General features: G+C 45.6%; 1 protein-coding gene across 6 annotated transcripts in view; it reads right to left on the bottom strand.

Moving 5' to 3' along the window:
* BLNK (B cell linker) overlaps positions 1 to 19,149 on the bottom strand; it is a 73,560-nt gene that overhangs the window by 31,287 nt on the left and 23,124 nt on the right. For 2 of the 6 annotated variants that reach the window (XM_028098801.2, XM_028098803.2), the window contains exons 2-7: positions 16,099 to 16,164; positions 12,671 to 12,720; positions 10,459 to 10,542; positions 4,974 to 5,014; positions 914 to 979; positions 558 to 714 (exon numbers count right to left, since the gene is read on the bottom strand). In XM_028098801.2, coding sequence (XP_027954602.1) covers positions 558 to 714; positions 914 to 979; positions 4,974 to 5,014; positions 10,459 to 10,542; positions 12,671 to 12,720; positions 16,099 to 16,164 — 464 coding nt within the window. The remainder of the gene's footprint in view (positions 1 to 557; positions 715 to 913; positions 980 to 4,973; positions 5,015 to 10,458; positions 10,543 to 12,670; positions 12,721 to 16,098; positions 16,165 to 19,149) is intronic. The other 4 variants (XM_028098805.2, XM_028098806.2, XM_028098802.2 and 1 more) reach the window with 3 other exon arrangements.

Raw genomic sequence — 19,149 nt, 5'->3', positions numbered from 1 at the left:
TTAACGTACAGCTAATTCCAGACTTAGAGCAGACAAAGGCTCCTCACCCTCATCCTCACCAACACAGTCCCCACCAAGGGGTAACCCATGGGCTCCCCAAGCTGAAAATCCACAGTCTAGACTCAGAGTGTGACCTGCCTGCGAGGGGGTGGGCAAGAAGGAGGGAGGGGCATTAGCAGATACAGGGAGGGTTGAAGATCATCCTTGTTCTGTACAGACATCTCAAGAGAAATTCCAGAGCCTTGTGTGCAGGAAGACCAAAAAGAAGCAGGGACTATCCTCGGGGTTGATTTCTCATGGGACTATCTGGAGTTGGGGTGGGAGCCACCATCAGGGTTTGCTCCTTTTATCTGTTTTCAGCATTGGCAATTTAGGAAGAGTACCTTTCCCCCTCGAATGGGCAAGTTTTCCATTTGGGGCCCCATGGCTTCTGCGTGACCAGATGACCCGTGGGGAGGTGGTGAGAGTGGGAGGTGCCCACCATCCTGCCAGCCCGGCTTGTCCCCCTTCCCCTGCCTAGCAGGCTGAGCACCCAGGGTCCCGGGGGGCTGCCTCACCTATATACTCGCCCCTGGCGAAGGGCAGGGCTGGGTGAACTGTTCTTGTCTCCTGCTCCACAGGTGGCGGCTCATAACTGTCGTCCCCGGGCTCCTCGGCAGGTAGCACGTACATCTCTGAGTCCGAGTGCTCGTCTGGGTGTTCGTAGTCGCTGTCCTGCAAGTGCAGACCCCAGGCTCAGTGCCCCATCTGGGCTCGGTCATCAGAACAGCTCAGGCTTTAGGAGGCGGGAGCTGCTCCCCCAGCATAGGCACCAGAGAGCGAGGCTTGGAAGGGGTGGCTAAGCAAGGCTGGGCGGCCATGAGAGGCAAAGCTGGGGTTGAGGCCAGGCCTTTCTGCCTCCAGAATTTATCACCTGAACCACTATCCTGGGGGAGCATGTGGGCCATTTAACAGGAAGGGTGGCTGAAACTCTGCGTGTCTGCAAAGAAGAGCAGTTGGAGATAAAATACATTTTTTTTTAGAAGGCAGAAAAAGGACCCAATACAATAGAATAACCAATAGGTGTCATTTATCATGGATGCTGAGGGTTATGGGAAAAGATTAATAAGGAGAGGGTGAGGGGATGTACAGAATATAAATTTTATCTAAGTCTCTAGTGAAATTATCGAATACTGAATATTCAATGTATATTGAAAATACATTGGCACAGTAACAGTTCAAAAGGATGTAAACACAGTCTCCTTCCCAGGGGGCACCATTCTTGGCTTCTCATGCATTTTGTTCAGAGATCACTTAGCTGTACTCCACATGTGCATATATTCACGTGCAGGAAATATTTGATCCAGACTTAAGAGGTCCTCTGCCCACACTGCCTGACACACTGCATGATCCGTACGGGACTTGCCAATGAGTGCGCGGTGCACCTGCCTTTCGGCGGGCCTCCTTCCCCTGCAGTCCCGCACCGCCATGGGGGTGGTGAGGCGTGAGCCCAGTGTTGGCTTCGCTGCTGTCTCCTCAGGGACCATAGCAGGGCCAGCACAGGACGGGAGTGCGGTGTGTTTGCAGTGAATGATGCGGGAGGGGGTGAGGGCTGCTCCCTTGCTCAGTCTGTGGGGGATGAGGGAGAGGGGAGGAGTGGGGTGTATAGCAGGAGACGGACAGAGACAGGCAGCTGAAAAGAGAGCTTTCCCGGGGTGGCGGAGGAGCCCTGGGAGAGAAGAAAAGGAGGTCCTTGTCCTTGTCCTAAACCCAAAGAGTCAGGAAGGAACAAGGAGCGGCGAGGTGAGGAAAGCCTTGTAGGGGGATTTCCCCACACTCCCATTTCGATAACAGCAGGTAGGGAGGCTCAGCAATCCTTCCTGCCTGTGAACACGGAATTTGGCTGAACAGAATAATGGCAATGATAATTATTATCACAACTGACATTTCTATGCCCTGCCTCCCTCATGTGTCCCATACCACAATGCTATGAGAGTTTTTTTAGCCCTCAGAGAAACTGAGGCACGAGGAGTTGAGTAATTCGAGTCTGTGATCTGTGTTCTGGAGAAGCCAGAGCTGTTGTTCTCCAACAGCCGGCCTGGGAGGTGGGGTGGGAGCCAAAGGGCAGTGGGGGGCGAGAGCAGGCTTGGCAAGTTTCCTACCGCCCAGCCTGAGGCTGTTGGGACCCTCCTCATCCTGGCCAAGGAGAGGACCTGATCCCTGTTGTTGGGCATCCCAGGGAGACATCAGTGACCTTTAATAACCATCTGGAAAGTGAAAGAAGCCATAGGCACTCAGACGCAAGTGCCCGGGCCGGAGCACGCAGGGGGCTTCCTAGACCTGATCACCTGGAGGCTAGGGAGCAGTGTGCATCCTGGGGAGGACACGGGGGTCCTCACTGCCCCTTGGGCAGAGCAGCCTGACTGAGAGGACCAGGCCGGCCGAGGAGGCAGAGAAGGTAGAGGAAGAGCGACTCCCTGTCATCTGCTCTTGGCAGCCCGATGCTGACACTGGGCTGCCTACCGGACTGTAACCCCCATGAGGCCTGGGCTGAGACAGTGTGCCCAGGCCCCGGCCTGGAATGAATGAATGAGCTGAGCTGCTGCCCTGAGCTCTGAAGGGACTGAGGAGGAGGAAAGGGGTGCTCAGAAGTGCTGAGCTACCCCTTCATTTGGAAGATCTTTTCTGCGGGACGTGTACTATGAGCCCCTCCTATTTCCAGCGCAGTGAAATGATCGAGTGTCTTTTAATTAGAAAGGAGTCTATTCAAACTTCTGAAGGAACAGTTTAAAAAAAACCTCCCCTCAAATTATTCTATATTCTGGCAAAAAAATTTCTTTCATTCATTCATTTAATCCTTGAGCAAGCACAGTATGTTGGACAGTGGGATGGAAACTTTGAAGAAGGGAATGTGTGATCAGGCAAAAAATCTTCTCAAATTGTCCATTCATTCAGTCAATATTTATTGAGCACCTACTATGTACCTGCCATCGTGCTTGACTCTGAGCATAGAACTTCTATTTTAGCAGGGGAAACCAACAGTAACCAAATAGTAAATAACAGATAATAAGTAGATAATCAACCATAAAATAGTTATCACTCATGATAGATGCACTTGAGGAAATATTCAGGGTCCTGAGACAGAGAGCAATGGGAGGAGGGATTCTACCTCGGGTGCAAAAAAGGCTTTCCCGAGAAGGAGAGAGTGAAGCCAAAGCCTGAAGGACAAGAAGGAGCAGAGCAAGTGAGGAAGGATGGGGACGCTCTTTGGTTTCTCCTCTCTTCCCTTCTTCCTTCTCCTGCCCAAGGTCCATGAGTCTGAAATCACTGAGCAGGCATGACCTTGACCTGTTGTTGTAGGACTGAGGGCAGACCTGCGCACCTGGGCCGTGGTAGACAAGGCCCTGGCAAGGAGTTGCAAGGAAGGCTGGACAGGTCCGCAGGGGCCGGATCTCATCTGGCCTGAAGGCCACAGCCTGGATTTCCTTCTGTGTACAATGGGAATCCAAGAAGGTCAAAATAATTGTGAATGAAGGTTTACTCAATCCTTATTACAGCTGGAACCTTAACTTTGGTTGTTTGGCTTTGGCACACAAGCCATCCCCTCCTCTCCAGGCTAATTTTATTTGTGTTTTCTAAGTCCCCACCATGTGCTCTTTTTATTCAGCCAGCGAGCTCAATTTTCGTGGCCTCCCTGTGGATGCAGACCAGCTCTCAACTTTGTTTCAGCTGTGCCTGGTCGCGGGCAGCCAGCAGGGGGCGCCGCTGCAGTGTTTCTGAGGGATCCGCTGCTGCCAGGCCCTGGGAGGAACTCCACACCCGAGCGACCTGCACAGAGGCCTTCTCATCCCCTCTTTCTACAAATCTTTTCTCTGCAGTCGAGAAGGGAGGTACTTCTGGCTCATAATACTCTGAATAAACTCCAGGTGGTGTACCCAGTGTGGAGCTGGGCTCCGGCTCAGGGGACGGGAGTCCTGGGCTCTCGTTCGACTGGGCCACTGAGTAACTGAGTGGCCATGGGCAAGTCCTTTTCATTCTCTTAGCCGTGGTTTCCTTATCTGTAAAATGGCCTTCTTGGATCCTGTCCAGATAAAACACACATAGAACGGAGCAGGCTAACATTCTGGATGAATTTGATATAAATGAGGAATAATTGTTGTGTACAAAGTTTTTAGGATGTCTTGTCCCTACAAGACTTCACCCAAGAGAGAAGTGTCCACGGGGGCTCTGTGGGCTGCAGAGCCACCTTGAAGGGGGTGACGGTCGACTCTGACACATCACCCTCCATGTCCTCATGGCTGGGTCCCTCGCTCACTCTATGGTCCCCAGCATCTGCTACGGTCCTCTTGGTCACAGCAAGCACCGTGGAGTTTAAAAGCCTGGTTTTGAGATCTGAGGGCTTGGGTTTGAATTTTGAAACTGCAAGTCACTTAAACTCTCCATGCCTTGGTTTCTTTACCAGTAAAATGAGCAGGGCTGATACTCAAAATGTTTGACAACTAGCGTGGCTCAGGTGCTGACCTAAGAGTGGCCCAGAGGCCCCCTGATGTGCCAGGCATTCACTCTTTGGGGTTGGTTTGTTTAGGGCTCCTAGATAAGGCCCAGGCAGTGATGGGGCACTGGGGAATTCAGGGCAAGAGGCCTTTGTCAACTGATACGGAAGTATTTAAAAACATTTCACATTTGTTTGGGCTGTGCTGGTGAATACTCTGAACAACAGCACTGAAGATGGGGATAGGAATGCCTACACAGAGGTGCAGTGGGGTGATGTGGATGAAGCACTTAGCCTGGTACATACTGGGCCCAGGTCAAGTCAGCCACTGTGGGGTTCTTGCTGCCTTGTCTGTCTGTAGGTGGCCCCTCCAGCCCAGCCATCTCCCCGATGTGATGTGCAGCTGACCAGCAGCACGTCCTTCAGAAACAAGCCCTTGCAAAGGCCTCCCGTAGACCCTGGTGGAAACAACACCCTGCTGGTCCCAGGAGCAAATACTTACGAAGTCTTCGGACCACTGCTCCTCTTCGTCAGCAGGGTTCTCTGCAATGGCAAGTGGGAAGCAGAAGGCACAAGCTTAAATCTCAGCCGGCCAGCCCCACCCTGTCCACCACTATCCCGTGCCTGCCTTCCTTGCCCTTGGGCTCCCCGGTCCTGTTTACCTGGCCTTGAACAGTTATTACACTTATCTCGTGTCCATCCACTTTCAACTCCTCTTTTTTAAAAAAATCCATTCTCAAAGCATAAAGGGAAGTCCCACTGAGGCAGAGCCATGGTACATCTGAACCATGTCTGTCTTTGGTAAGGAGCATTTTTAGGACTTTAGAATAACCCAGGAGGCACCTGCAATTCATACCATGTTGCTTCTCAGGATTTCTGTGAATCAACATGTGGATGGTATAGTAGGAAGAGCACTGGACTAGGAGTCACACAGACCAAAATTCCTATGCAGGCTCTGCTCCTAACAAGTCGGAGATTGGGCAGGACAGCTAACATCTCGGGGCCTCAGTCTCAAGATCTGTAAGATAACAGATCACGTCTGGGATTATCTGTGGCTCTAACTTTGACTTTCTTGTTGAAAAGCATTTACCTGGTGCTTTACTACATGCCAGGCAATATTTTCAGAGTTTTGCCCTCATGCAGCTTCTCTCAAAAACCTTATGAGGAAGCTGAGGCCTAGTGAAAATAAGTCATTTGCCCAACGTCAGATAGCAAATAATAGAGCCAGGAGTTGAACCCTGCAGGCTGACTTCCAAGGGTATGCTCTGGACTCCAATTCCATGCTACCTCACTGCCTTTGAATGCCAGGGTGTAGGCACTGTTCTTGGCTCCGCAGGCAGGATAAAAATGGATATAACAGGTCTCAAGGAGCTTAGGATCTTGAAGAATAAAATAGATCTGAATTATGGACAGCCAAGGAGAATATCTGACCCTCTTTTCTCCAAAACACATTTAGAGTATGAGAAGCTTAGCGTCCATCACATAAACTGACATTAGAGGTTAAATACAGTTCGCTCAGCTAGGGAGGAGATCAACCAGGCACAGGTTCACATGGCAGAGTGGTTCCAGCGACTGTACCAGGGAGGCTCCCGGCTCTTCTCCCATCCCACTGAGCAGCCAGGGTAAGGAGGCCCAGTGGATGGTCCCCGGATCCTCCGGAGCCTCAGTAGAACTTTTCTTGCCATTTCTAGCCCTTGCCATGGCAGACCACTGACTCCAGCTCTAGGAGGACTCCAAAGAGGCACAGGGAAAGGAATTACAGAGAAAAAATGGGGGCCTGAAAGAGGGGTTTTAGCTCAGAGTGGCCAGATTTTAAGCTATGGCAGCAACAGCGCCCTCTCTTGGGAAAAACATGATAGGGCACGAAGAAGGAGCTTTATTTTATGAGCCAAATAATGGGCCTAACTTTGACATTCACAGAAGATAATTCTTATTAAGTTATGATCTGGGCTAACTTATACCGCATTAGAGTGTACTGCAGTCACTGGGGTTTGGCAAGAAACTCGAGAAGACTAGGTGAATAAGTCCCCTTCTCAATATACCAATACCTGGCACTGAGGGGGATACGTTTCTAATACCTTAAGTTTGGGGATAATTGAAGATCAGCACTTAAGGTGGCAAGATGTTTTTGTTTCAACCTTTCAAGTAGAAACCTTTATAAAATGCCTTTATAAAACACACTTCCCTGCCTTGCTGAGCTGTATCTGCTGAGCCTTTCCTCAGGGAGCCGGGGGCCCACTCTCTAGTCAGTCACTGCTGAAAGCACTTGCAGAAGCTGTCTAACTACTTTTCCTGTCCCGTTTTCTTTCCTCTCCAACACACACTGTGGACTGTTTCTAGTGATTTCCTTAGAATAAAGTTTGGAGCATGCTGCTCCTTTCCTCAAGAATCATCAGTGGCTCCCTACGGAGTCAAGCCGAGGCTCTGTGTCCACACATTCGGACGCCTGCCCCTCCTGTCCCTCCCTGGACCTCTCTTGCCATCGTCCATGTTCACTCACAGTGATACTGGGCGTTGCGTTCCTCCCAGCCTGCACTTGTGATCGCTCTCTGCTCTGCCCGGGCTACTCCCCAGCCCATCTTCCTTCTTTGCGTGGAAGTCCCTGTTATAGCTCTGTCGTTCGGTCTTCCCCAGTGCCTCGGGTTCTGACCCATGACTCCTTCCTCGGGCCCTCACAGGCGCTGCTGGCACCTTGATGACACGTGAGGTCCATGCTGCCCTGTGCTATGATCATTTGTTTGGGCCTCTCGGTACTGAAAACCAAGGCCTATTTAATTTATCTTTGCATCTGGATGACGTTTGGCATTTGTAATCTGTGCAGTAATAAAAGTATGAACCAACAAATGAGTTGAAGGAACGAAAATTAGGATACTAATAATAGATTCCATTTATTAAACACTTCCTATGTGCTCTGGGCTAGGATAAGTATATTTTCTCAATTTTCCTCAAAAGGGTGCTTTGTCGTATGCCATTATGATCTCAGTTTTATAGTCGAGGTGCCGTTATGATCTCAATTTTATAGTCGAGGAAACCGGTGCTAAGAGACGTTTCAAAACCTGTGTGAGGCCACATGGCTGGTGAGTGTGGGGGGGGGGGGTTGGAGGCCAGGCTCCCTGTCTTGGCCCCTGTAGCTGAAATCTCATGTAAACTGCCTGGCCCTCTACTGAGCCTTCGGATAAAACCTAGGAGAAACAAGAATGGCCCAATTCAGGCGTCATAGAGCGCTGAGGCAGAAAAGAGAGAAAAGCATCACCATTTGGGAGAGGTTGCCTGATGGCACCTTTAAAATAGAAACCTTTCTATTTTAAACCCAGCTACACCCATCTGCTGGTCCTACAAGCAACTCACAACAACCTGCTCTTAATAAAGTCACAGCCTGCAGGTCATTTCCCAAACTAAAAAGCAGGATGGTCCAAAGTACTAGATCCAAAGTACTGGTTGTCCAGCATCTCAGGGAGCTTCCTAAAGTGGGTGGGTTGTGATTTTAGAATCAGGCTCCCCGGGTTCAAATCCTGGCTCTGCTCCTTTCTACCTGCTTGGCAGTGGACCAGGAGTTTAATTGTTTAAAGCTCACTTTCTCACCTGTGAAACAAAGGTAAGAGTAGTGCTTGCCTCATGTGTTTATGAGATTCAAGTAATACAATACATGTGAAGTGCTTCCCAAAGCCTGGCACACAGTAAATGCTGTATTAATGTTACTTATTGTTGCCTTGGATATTGACAATGTCTTAATAAACCCTCAAAACAATACCAATTCTGGGCGCCTGGGTGGCTCAGATGGTTAAGCGTCTGCCTTCGGCTCAGGTCATGATCCCAGGGTCCTGGGATTGAGTCCCTCATCGGGCTCCCTGCTCCTTGGGGGCCTGCTTCTCCCTCTGCTTCTCTCTCTCTCTCCCTCTCTCTCTCCCTCTGTCTCTCATGAATAAATAAATAAAATATTAAAAAAAATACCAATTCTATTTCACTCCAGTGACAACCACACAATATGGCTACCATAAAGAAATGGACCCAAGAGAGCCTCTAGTGTAGAGGGTGATACTTTCAGGAGGGTAAGTTCAAGTTTAGTGTGGGCCAGGTGGTTTCACTAGGGATGTAAGTTTGCACGCCCCTGGCAGGAAGCTGAGATGCGGGTTGGGCCTCCTTATTAGGGAGAGCCTTTCCAATTGTGTCATGTACCTGGTTTGGGGCTTATGTTCCATTTACGGTGTCACAATCGCATGCCACATAATAGAGGAGCTCCTCCCCTTGCCTGGCCCAGGCTCTGTGATTCACACGGCTCCTGGCACTGTGAGGCACGTGCCAGTGCCATGATGGTCCCACCTCCATGTCCGCTCCAGGGTTTGGAGCTTGGGCTCTGGGGTCAGGCTGCCTTGATCAAAATCCTGATTCAAAATCCACTAGCTTGCAGCATGAACAGGCAAATTGCTTAACCTCTGGGCACCCGTTTTCTCACCACCGAAATGGATATGATAAGTAGAGCCTGTGTCATGGGGCTTTGCGAGAATGAAATGAAATAGCCCAGGGAAAGTGAGTAGAAGGGCGCCTGACACCCATCTATTGAGTAAGAGCTCAATGGATGCTGCTGGTTACTATTAATCTACTTTCATAACGACCTGAAGGATAGATCAGCACTCTCATCTCCAAGCAGGAAGCTGAGGCTCAGGGAAGTTATAACTTTTCTAGGTTCACAGTGTTTAGGGGCCAAAGCCGGGATTCTAATCCAGGCTAGAGGACCCCAAAGTCCAAGATCTTCTCACCCAGCCATGGAGGTAATAGACCTAGGTCTGGAAGAACAGCCACGTATCACACTGAGGACAATCCAGGGCAGTGTAAGCTTTCCTGACAAATGTCTCAACACCTGGAATCATGGCCAGGTGCTGGGAAAGTTCTGTGAAGGGTATGCTCAGCAAGGGCTGAAGGGTTACATGAGGCTGTGTGGTGAGGGTGGGATTGAACGGGGCCTTGAAGGATGGCCAGAACTCAAGTGAGAGAACGAAGACGAAGGAGGGCACCCTCCTTCCACCCCCTAAGGCTGGGACCTGTGTGTCAGCCCCAGAAGCAGGGCCTAGCTGATGGCTGGGAGGGGCATCCATAAGGCTCCATAGATGTGGTTGGAATGAACAAGCTGTTCCGGAGAGTCAGGGGAGAAAACAAAGCCAGATTTGTTGCCAACCAAGGGGGTGATCCAGCCACAGAGGCCACTGTAGGTCCCAGTGACAAACCTGAGGCAGGAAGCCTGGTGAGGATGGTGTTTGAGCGGTTCAGGCATGAAGTGACAAAGGCCGAACCAGCCCGGGGGGCTCGGGAATGGGATGGGATGGCTGGAAAGACAGTAAAAGATTCTGTGGTGAGAGCTTGAGTGAAGCGGTGAAGGGAAGGGTGTGAATGGAGCATCCCTGTTCTGGGTCACGAGCAGCACCAGAGACCCTGGGCACTGCGGGGGGCCCTCCATGCTGCAGGTCTGACACACGCTCAGTTGTGGCCCTGATTCAGCTCTGGAGGCCCTGCCAGTTCCTCCTCTTACAGAGCTGGGGGCGGGATGTGGGGAAGGAGTGGGATGCAGGAGGGAAAGAAGGAAGGAGGCTCGGTTCGATGTGGTGGTGGAGGCAGATGCAAAGAGGGAACAGAAAGAAGAACTACAGAGGCTGTGGGGGAGGCAGCCTGTGGACAGTCCCCCTGGGTCTGTCCCAAGAGGAGAAAGGGACAGTGTACACAAGATGTACTGTGACAGTGTGGGGAGCAGATCTGAGCCACGTAGGAGAGGTGATTTGCATCTAAATGCTTCACATCTTAAAAAGTCCCTTGCCCTGTCCCTTCCTCCTTTCTCAGAGCCCTATTGATGGGGGGTGGGGTGACTGAGTCCTGGCTTGGCCATCACCTGGCTGGATGACCTCGGGCAGCCCCGGGGCCCGTCTGGTCTCCAGTTAGCCCTAACACGAGAAACTAGGGGTGAGCGGTCTTTCAGGACTTTCCAGGCTTTCAAATACCTTTGAGTCCAAGTTTCATTCCTCTATTCTTAGTTCCATGAGGCGGGGCTGATGGTGAATGCAGCTCTCCCCGAGTCAGCCTTGCTGGTACCACCAGTCAGAGTGGAGACAGGGAGACAAAAAATCAAGTGAATACTGGCTTCGGTAAGGACACCAGGGCAAGGGCGAGGCAGTGTGACAGTTCACTTCTCCAGCGGACGGAGGGTTGCTATGCATTCCCTGTGCTTCTTACAACAGCCCCTGGGTATTAGGGCCCAAGGGTCTAAGGAAAGAGGCCTCGTCCAGTTCTGACCACTCAGGGGTGTGTGGAATGGCCAGGGGAGCTTCTCTCTACAACAGTGTGACCTTAGGCAAATATTGACCTGTTTGCATTCTCATTTATTATCAGACACGCCACTAGTCATGAAGCACCTGAAGGTCAGGGCTATTTTTTGTTCCCCACTCCATATTTAGTAGATTCAGTGTCACACAAGATGTACTGTGTCATATTTGTCAAATGAGTCAAAGAATGTGTGAAACAGCAGAAGCACGTGGAGATATTGATTTCAGAGAATAAATTATTCCAATGACCTAATTTCTTAATTTTATCCTTGAAGTTGCACGGAACACCTCTATTTCTGTTTTCCTGAATGTTTAAAGACTTGTGCTGTGTGGCCATGAGGACAGACTTAGGAAGCCAGCAGGAAATGGACTGACTGCATCTCTGTCCTGCCAGGGCTGTCTGTCCTTGACAGGACCAAAGAGGCTTGGGAAGTCATCACAGGAAATGTCCAAACAGAAGGTGGGCCTCATTTGTGGTGCATGGTGGTGGTGGGGGTGGAGGGTTAAGCACTGGGTTGGATGTTAAGCTGTCGGATCTTTGGGGCTCCTTCTAGACCTGGGACTCTATGATTCCATAATTTTCCATCAAAACTCAGGGTACTTAGCAGATATCATTTGCTTTGTTTTCTTTTCTTTTTTAGAACTTGGGGGAGAAGGATGAATTTGTTCTCATTTGTTAACTAAGCAGCTTGCTTGGGTTTTGTTTTTTTTTTCCCCCTTGACTTTTGATCAGGTAGATTTTAAAGGTCAGGACAGGGTCTTTATTTATTTTTTTTATTTATTTTTATCTTTTCACTGCAAAGGAATCTCCTGGTCAACTGTTGAGACTTGCTGACTGATTGGCAAGGTGAAGTCAATAAGTACTGTGTAACCTAGGGAGTTCTGGAAAGTGGTCCAACAGGTCAGTCACCAGACTTGACATGTTGGTCAGTTTTTCTTAGTGTGATAAGATTTAATTAGTGCCTAAGAGGAACTCAACTGTCTGATTTATTGCTGTCTTGATCAGCGACAGAAAAAAAATAGTAAGCATCCTTTAAGGTTGTGATTTGGGTTGTTGTGCTGTAGAGGAAGATACTTCATTGATGTCTGTAGCCCTGTGGTTTTCACTAAGGGCTATATAGGTCTGTCCATGTCCAGGAAATCTTTATATTTCGGCCACTAGAAAGAGATTTTAGACTTATCTTCCCAAGGCCTTTCTTCTAGAAAAGGGAAGTATGTTGGATAATTTATTTTGCTCACCACTACCATAAACAATGCCAATCTCAAGACTACCCTCTGCTGACAAAATTGATCCTAGTTGGAATGGGTAGCAGGGCTAAGGTCAGAGAGGACTGAGTAACCATGCACCAACAATAATTTATCTTCCCCCTCTTCCCCACCCTCACTGACCCTCAAGTATCCATTTTAACAATTCTCTATCCAGGAAGCCTTCCCTTCCCTGATTCCTCCACACCCTCCACTTCAGATTAGATTAGACACTGCTGTATGGACTTTCATAGAACTTTGTGCTTCCCCATCACCCTAACTCTAATTGCTTTTATATCCTTGTATCTTCTTTTCTCCACTATAAACACCGTGAGTATGGAGACTATATCTGTCTTGTTTAGCCCTGTATCTCTACCTAAAACCGTGTATGTGCCTGGTACATGGAAGATACTTAATAAATGTCTGATAAATAGATGAGTGGATGGATGGATGGCTGGATGGATGGATGGCTGGCTGGATGGAATACTACATCTCCACTGTAGTCAAATGCCTAATGGATTTTGGCATTCTTAAAATTGGGATGGGCACTCTTATTTTCAAATGAGTAGAACATAGTTCCCTTTTCTAGAAGTAACTATGAACATGAAATTAGTCAAGAGTCCAAGTATTTTAGAAATACTCTTACCTGAGGCATAATCCCTTTGAGGAACACTTGGAGGTGCTTTGACTTTCAGCCTATAGAGAACAACCATTAGACAAATGGTCAGTGAGTAGGACAACTGTTGTCAAGGCCCATAACAGAAGCAGATATATAGATAACAGACAGATAACTAATAGAATGATGGCTTCTTTTGGACACATCACATTGAAAGGCTAAATGTATCGTAAATGGAGTGAAGCCATTAACCAGAGGTCTCCCACCTCCCTCATCTCCTCAGTGTGCAAGGGGGCTGTCACTTGGCAAAGGTCAAGTTCAGTGGTGGAGGGTTCTGAGAGGTCAGAATACTAGAAAGCACAGAGTTCAGAGGTTCAAGGAAGAGAAATGTTGATTGGCTGATAGGACGGTAAGAGAAGATGAACTCTATTTTAATAAATAATAAATGCTTTAAATATCAAGAAAAATATTAGATATAACAGAGCACTTAGTTGTAGGTTGGACTGAGATTATTTAGGCACTATTAAAAAAGTGCCAAATAAGTGAGCAGTGAGCGTCTCCAAGTTGGGGATTGTGATACTTAGCTTATTTAGAAGTTGAACTGTTTCAAGCACTCTCAAAACTACTTTAGTATCTTTACGCATGTATAAAATGTTTGAATATTCACAATCCTTCCCCCTCACTAAAAGAAGAAAGTTAAAATTACATTTTAAAAATATTTCCCAACACCTCCCATTCTATTATTTGAAATGGGTAAGATTTCTAGTAAATTATTATTCTTAATAATAGTTGCTCATTTCATTTAAGAATGATTTGCTTAATGAAATTTACAGTATATATAAATAAAACCTACATCCAGTAGCCTTTATTTACTAAAACATCACATCCTTTTTTAAGAAACAGGGTATAGGTTAACCATTACATGCAAAACATATTTCATTTCTTGTGGGAAAAAAGCATTTCAGAAATTCATGTCTGATTACAAAAAAATTAGCCTGATAAACCAGAATTTTAATGTTGCAAAAATAACAATATTTGTATTTGCATAGAAATTCTGCTTTTTGTTTCCCCAAAGGTTCTCAGATCGATTATTTCATTCAATTCTCATAGCAAGCCAGCGTGGGCTGGGGAGATATTATCATTAGATTTCTGATGAGGTCCAGAGAGAAAGATTAGCCACGGTGTTATAGGGGGGGGAAAGCACAAAAACAAACAAGGAATGGTGCCGGGTCTGTTCCTGAACCAGTAAAATTTCGAGAAACACAAACCAACCATTACCCGTTATTGCCATCATTTCATAAGAGAAAATGAACGGTATTTTAATACCCAAAATGTCTGAAGGTTATCATCTCGGGATAAAGGACAGACTCAGGAAGGGACTGGTGGTCACTGAACACCGACCAGGAATAAAAGCTGTGGTTTGGGCCTCACTTAGCAGCCAGCAGCTGCATGCCAACCCCCAACGCTTCAAGGTCCTTATTTTCTCATTTGGCCATGGACCAGTGACAATTCTGTCACGGTCTTGTGTTAGGAAACCAGTGTGTTCAACCGTGCTTCCTCCTTTCAAGGTAGCACCTGTTGCCTGGCAACGAGTAAGAGGGTAACAGCAGGTCACTCAGAAGCAAAGGGCCACTGTCTTCACCTAGGGTAACGATTATGGCAGCCATATTTTCCAAGCTGAGAGGAAACATGGCTTGTCAAGTAAAAGTGTATTTTGGGAACAATGGGCATAATAAAATAGAAACTGTCTGAAAAACTCTGAGCTCCGTGGCTACTCTAAGTATGCCTGACCATGGAATAGAGAGACGTTTTACACAAAGGCATCATATTATGGAGAAAACTGGTGTATTGTAAGACTGACAACTGTGGGATAATTAATCTAGAATTGCTAGCGATTAAAACAATGACTAGCAGGTTATCTCATTTCAATGTGATTCTGCGTGTGTCAGAAATACTAAATGAGAATAATCTCTCCACCACCGGACAGAGCACGAGGACAAATTCTCCTCCTCTAGGAGATGCCCCACAAGCAGAAGACCATTTTAACTATTTTATGTTAATCACTTATACACATTGAGACTCATTTGCATTTTATAGTCTAAAAACACCATAAAACATGATTTCCTACTTACAAGTTTAACAAAGACCAAAAAGAATGCAGACATTTTGTTCTGAAGGCATAGGGAAGTGAACTTCTCTATACACTATTAATGGTACAAAATTTTTGGAAAGCAATTTGATAACATCAATAAAAATTTCAATGGCATAAATTCTTCCATCTAGAAATTTCATTTTAGGAATTTAGCTTTCTGGTATACTCAAAATCTGTAAAAATCTGTAAAAATTATTTATTATGGCCATTATAAGAAATGGCCACAAAATTTTTAGTGATCTTATCAAATTCACCTCCAAGAATATGTCAGTTTAAACCCCCACATCTCTTTCCCATAGCTGGTTAAATGAAGGATAATACATTTATAGCAGACTGTTAATAAGCTGTTCAAAAAAGAATATGCCCTATTTTTACATACCATCAAACAAAGACGCCCATGATATAGCATTAAGTAAAACCACTAAGCAAAGCAAGTTGGTAGAATGGTTTATGAAGTATGACGCCATTCATGATGAAAATGTATGTGTGTATAGCTGTGTACTATATCACATACATACACATATATATACCAGACTCACTGATGACAATGTCTATTTCCCCAGAGTTGGTTGAGGTGTGAATATGGAGAAGTGGGAGATTTTGACTTCATGCAGTTCTGAACTCTCTGATTTTTTTTCCTGGTGAATCTCTACTATTTTCACTTTCTGAATAAAAGAACTTACACAAAAACTTAATGGAATACCATTTCCTCTTTCCTCTTAGATTTTGAGTGGCAAATACAGGTATGTACAATTTTTATCTTTTTTTTTAAAAAAGCTTAAGAGTTTTTGATGTGCAGGAAGATTTGAAATTCTAGCTTTTCCTCTCCAAGCACATTGAAAACACTATTTTAAGGCTATAATTGAAAAAGCAAAAATTGAAATATGGAAAACAGGTATGGCATCCTAAAAATGCTAAGACTGTATTCTTATAACTTCTCTTTTGGATTTCTCGAAGCGTGTCCTTGTGGACTTTAACTAAATAGTTATAGAAGCCGATTGTCCTGTTTCTATAAATGTCTTTGCTGACATTTGCTGGCACCTTGAGTGGTATGGCTCACTTTTACTGCAGTGAGAGGGAAAAACAAAATGCCCCGAGGGTCACCCCATTCATTTTCCATGTTTCCTGAATATGGGTCTTACCACCATGGACTCTAGCGATGAGTAAGAAAGGGTTACATGCTAAAGAGGCTGCAACTCCTCACTTGGGTAACAGAGAACCTTGTTCTCTTCCACCTAGCACAGGCTAGAATAATGTGTTATTTATATAAATGAGTGCGTATATAGTGCTATGGAGTTTAACTTACTTTTTGATTTTGTTCATTATTCCACCTTCATTGTTCTTGATATCGTGGACCATCTTTTGAAGCTGCCTGCAAGAAACAAATTAAACATAAAATATTAATAACAAGGTTGATTTAAAAAAAAAGTCTTCTGTCCTTCTTGAATACAAAAAGAGAAAAGACCTACAATAAACCCCTCGAACAGTGTGAATCGTATTGTATTTAATTAGGTTGACCATCTGCTACCTGAGTAAAGGGAAAGTGTGACTGATTCTGTAAGGAACGTGGTCATTGGGCCATATCCCTGTCCCTGCCCATTGGATATCTGGGCCAGGCTCAGGCGCTGAAGACAAACTGTGGTTTCTAGATCTGTCCATTCTGAGGACACACGTGTGGCAAAAGCCCTCTGATAAACCTCACTGTTCACCCCTGATTGTCCTTAGAGCATTCACATTGCAAGATGGAGCTACCTTGAAGGACACATGAGCTGAAATCAGGTCCAAGATTTTTTTTTGGTGAACTTTACGAGGTAGAATCTGGAAAAACTGTCACCAAAAAGTTGTACATACATAGAAGCCATAAAGAAAATGATTAATGAATCTGACTGCATACACATTTGGAAACTCTGTAGAACAAAAAGTAATATGCATAAGATCAAAAGATAAATGATGTGCTGGAAGAAATATTTGTGACACAATAATAATAAGGACTCCATCTTTTGATTGACAGAGAAATCTTATGACTCAGCAAAGTAATTATTAATAATTCAATAGGAAACAGGCAAAAGATGTGAACACGTAGCAAACAGAAAAGGACAAGTGGCCAACAGACTAATGAAAAGATATTTAACATTACTTACATTTAAAGAAATCTAGATCAAAGCAACAATGAGACATGTTCTACTTATCAGATTGGTAGCAGTTGGAAGCAGAACTTCATGTGATAATACCCTGGGTAGATGGGGGTACAAGAATACAGATATTCTTGGGAATGCACATTGTTATAATCAATACCTGTTAAATTTTAAAACCTGCATGCCGTTTGACCCAGAAATTCTACTGCTAGTAATTTGCCATTATAAACATGGTCATAAAACCATACCATTATGTACATATAAACATTTTGCATAATAACCATAATCCTTCCTGACTCCCCACTAAAAAAACCTGGAAACAACCTAAATGCCCATCAATCATTAAAAGGGAACTAGTAATGTAGACTTTGATAAAGCCATACAGTGGACTACCACAGAACCTTAAAAAAAAGAAAAAAAAGAAACATACCCGTATTGCTGACACATAAAAAAATTCCCCAGCACATATTAAGTTAAACAAAACTGTGAAGGAGAAAAAAGCAAAAAAGGAAGAAAGGAAAGGAAGTTCAGAATAATGTGTATCACATATTTTTTTCTGTGGGATGCGAAAGGACACGTACATTCCTATGAGCCAGCACATGCATAGCTTTTTAGAAGGATATGCAAGCAGTTATTCAAAGATTGTTTTCCAAGGCAATGGAGTATCCTCATACAAATTAGAAAAGGGTACCCCTTTCTTCTGGGTGGGCACCTTCATGGCAGCAGGGCACACAGCCTGGCAAACAGTCAAGGAAGGAATAAATCTCAGCCTCTACTTGTCCTCATGGCCAAGCGCCCTTGTATATAGACTGTGGAGTGAAAGCTGGCGGCTCCAGGGGGAATGGGGCCTTCCGTTTTATAAAAAGGAGACTTCCTCTTTACAATGAAGATTTTTCTGTATGATTTGAATGTTCATAGCTTGTGCATATATCATTTCTATTATGTTTTATATAGATATATAGAGAAAAATGTTAATAGGGTCAGAGTACAGGGCCATGGTTTTTCTCTTCATAATAACTTTCTGACTTAAAAAAATGTACTTATATTTATATATATTTACATGTAAATATATATTCATGTGTTATGTATGAAATATACATAATTTTATGTTGTATATAAATAATGATGTATATAAATATATAAAATATATTTCTTATTTATATTTATATACAACTAAATTATATATATAATAAATTATATATATATATATATATTTACAATTTCACACGGTTCTGTCATCAAAGAGTAAGATAGTTGAATTCACTTTTCAGGCAAGCCTTTCCTTTGTTCTGAGGAAACAATGTGCTTGAGCCCTATAGTTAACAAAATGTAAATCTCATACACAGCCATTGTTCTCGGAGAAAATTGTGATTTCCCATAAACCTGATCGCAAATTTCTCTAACTCTGGGAGATAGGCCTTGCATGGGGTAATATGAATAGTGGTGCACAATTAAGTTTGGCAGAGGTCTATGAAACCCTGTTGACTAGGGGGAATCTGGAGGAACATTCTCTGGCTCTGCATGGATTTAGGACGGGCGTGTTGCAAAGCTCTTCAGCGTGGGTGGCGCAGTTAGAGCATGGGAGGCAGCTTGCTGGAGGAGTGCTGCCTGGCCTGCCTGTTGGCATCTCTGCCGCTGAGTGTTAATTTAAGGCTAACTAACCCACCGAGGCTGATGTTCTGCTGTAGTTGTTGACTTGAGAGCCGTTGGGCACTGAGGGGTGGGGTGAGATTTACTGGGTAGGGATAGACCCTCCTCCCCTCAACCCTTCTGGCAAAAGGAAGACTCTCAAATAAGGAATGGGAACTTGCACTGGGGATTTTAGGGAGCTCTCTCCCCTTCCAGGTCTAATGACTGTTAGGAGCTAATCCTGAAGAGCATAGACCCACCAGAAGGTCATTCATTGCTGGGCAGGTGGGGAGGGATACGAGAGTGGCTGGGTTTGGGCTCCATCTCTGAGAAGAGCCCTACCTGGCACCATCGCTAGCCATTTGCAATGAGAGAATTCCTCCCCATTGCCCCCGAATGTTCAGTGGTATCCTGTTGGTTGTTGTACCCTGGCCTCAGCCAGGCTGTGGGGAAAGGCGCGTTCCCTGGGCTTGGAGGAGCGAAGCGCAGAGGAAAGACAGGCTGGAGGGTGGAGTAGAAGGAGCAGAGAAACTTCTTTCAGGACAACCTTAAGCTGCATCTTGGGAAATTGTCTACAAAACTGGGGGACCAAA

Source organism: Eumetopias jubatus, unplaced genomic scaffold (assembly GCF_037043125.1).
Source record: "Eumetopias jubatus isolate StellerSeaLion01/CBP00866 unplaced genomic scaffold, mEumJub1_p1.0 scaffold_17, whole genome shotgun sequence".
NCBI classification, from domain to species: domain Eukaryota; kingdom Metazoa; phylum Chordata; class Mammalia; order Carnivora; family Otariidae; genus Eumetopias; species Eumetopias jubatus.
Note: the sequence above shows the minus strand (reverse complement) of the source record. Positions and strands in the feature narration are given on the sequence as shown.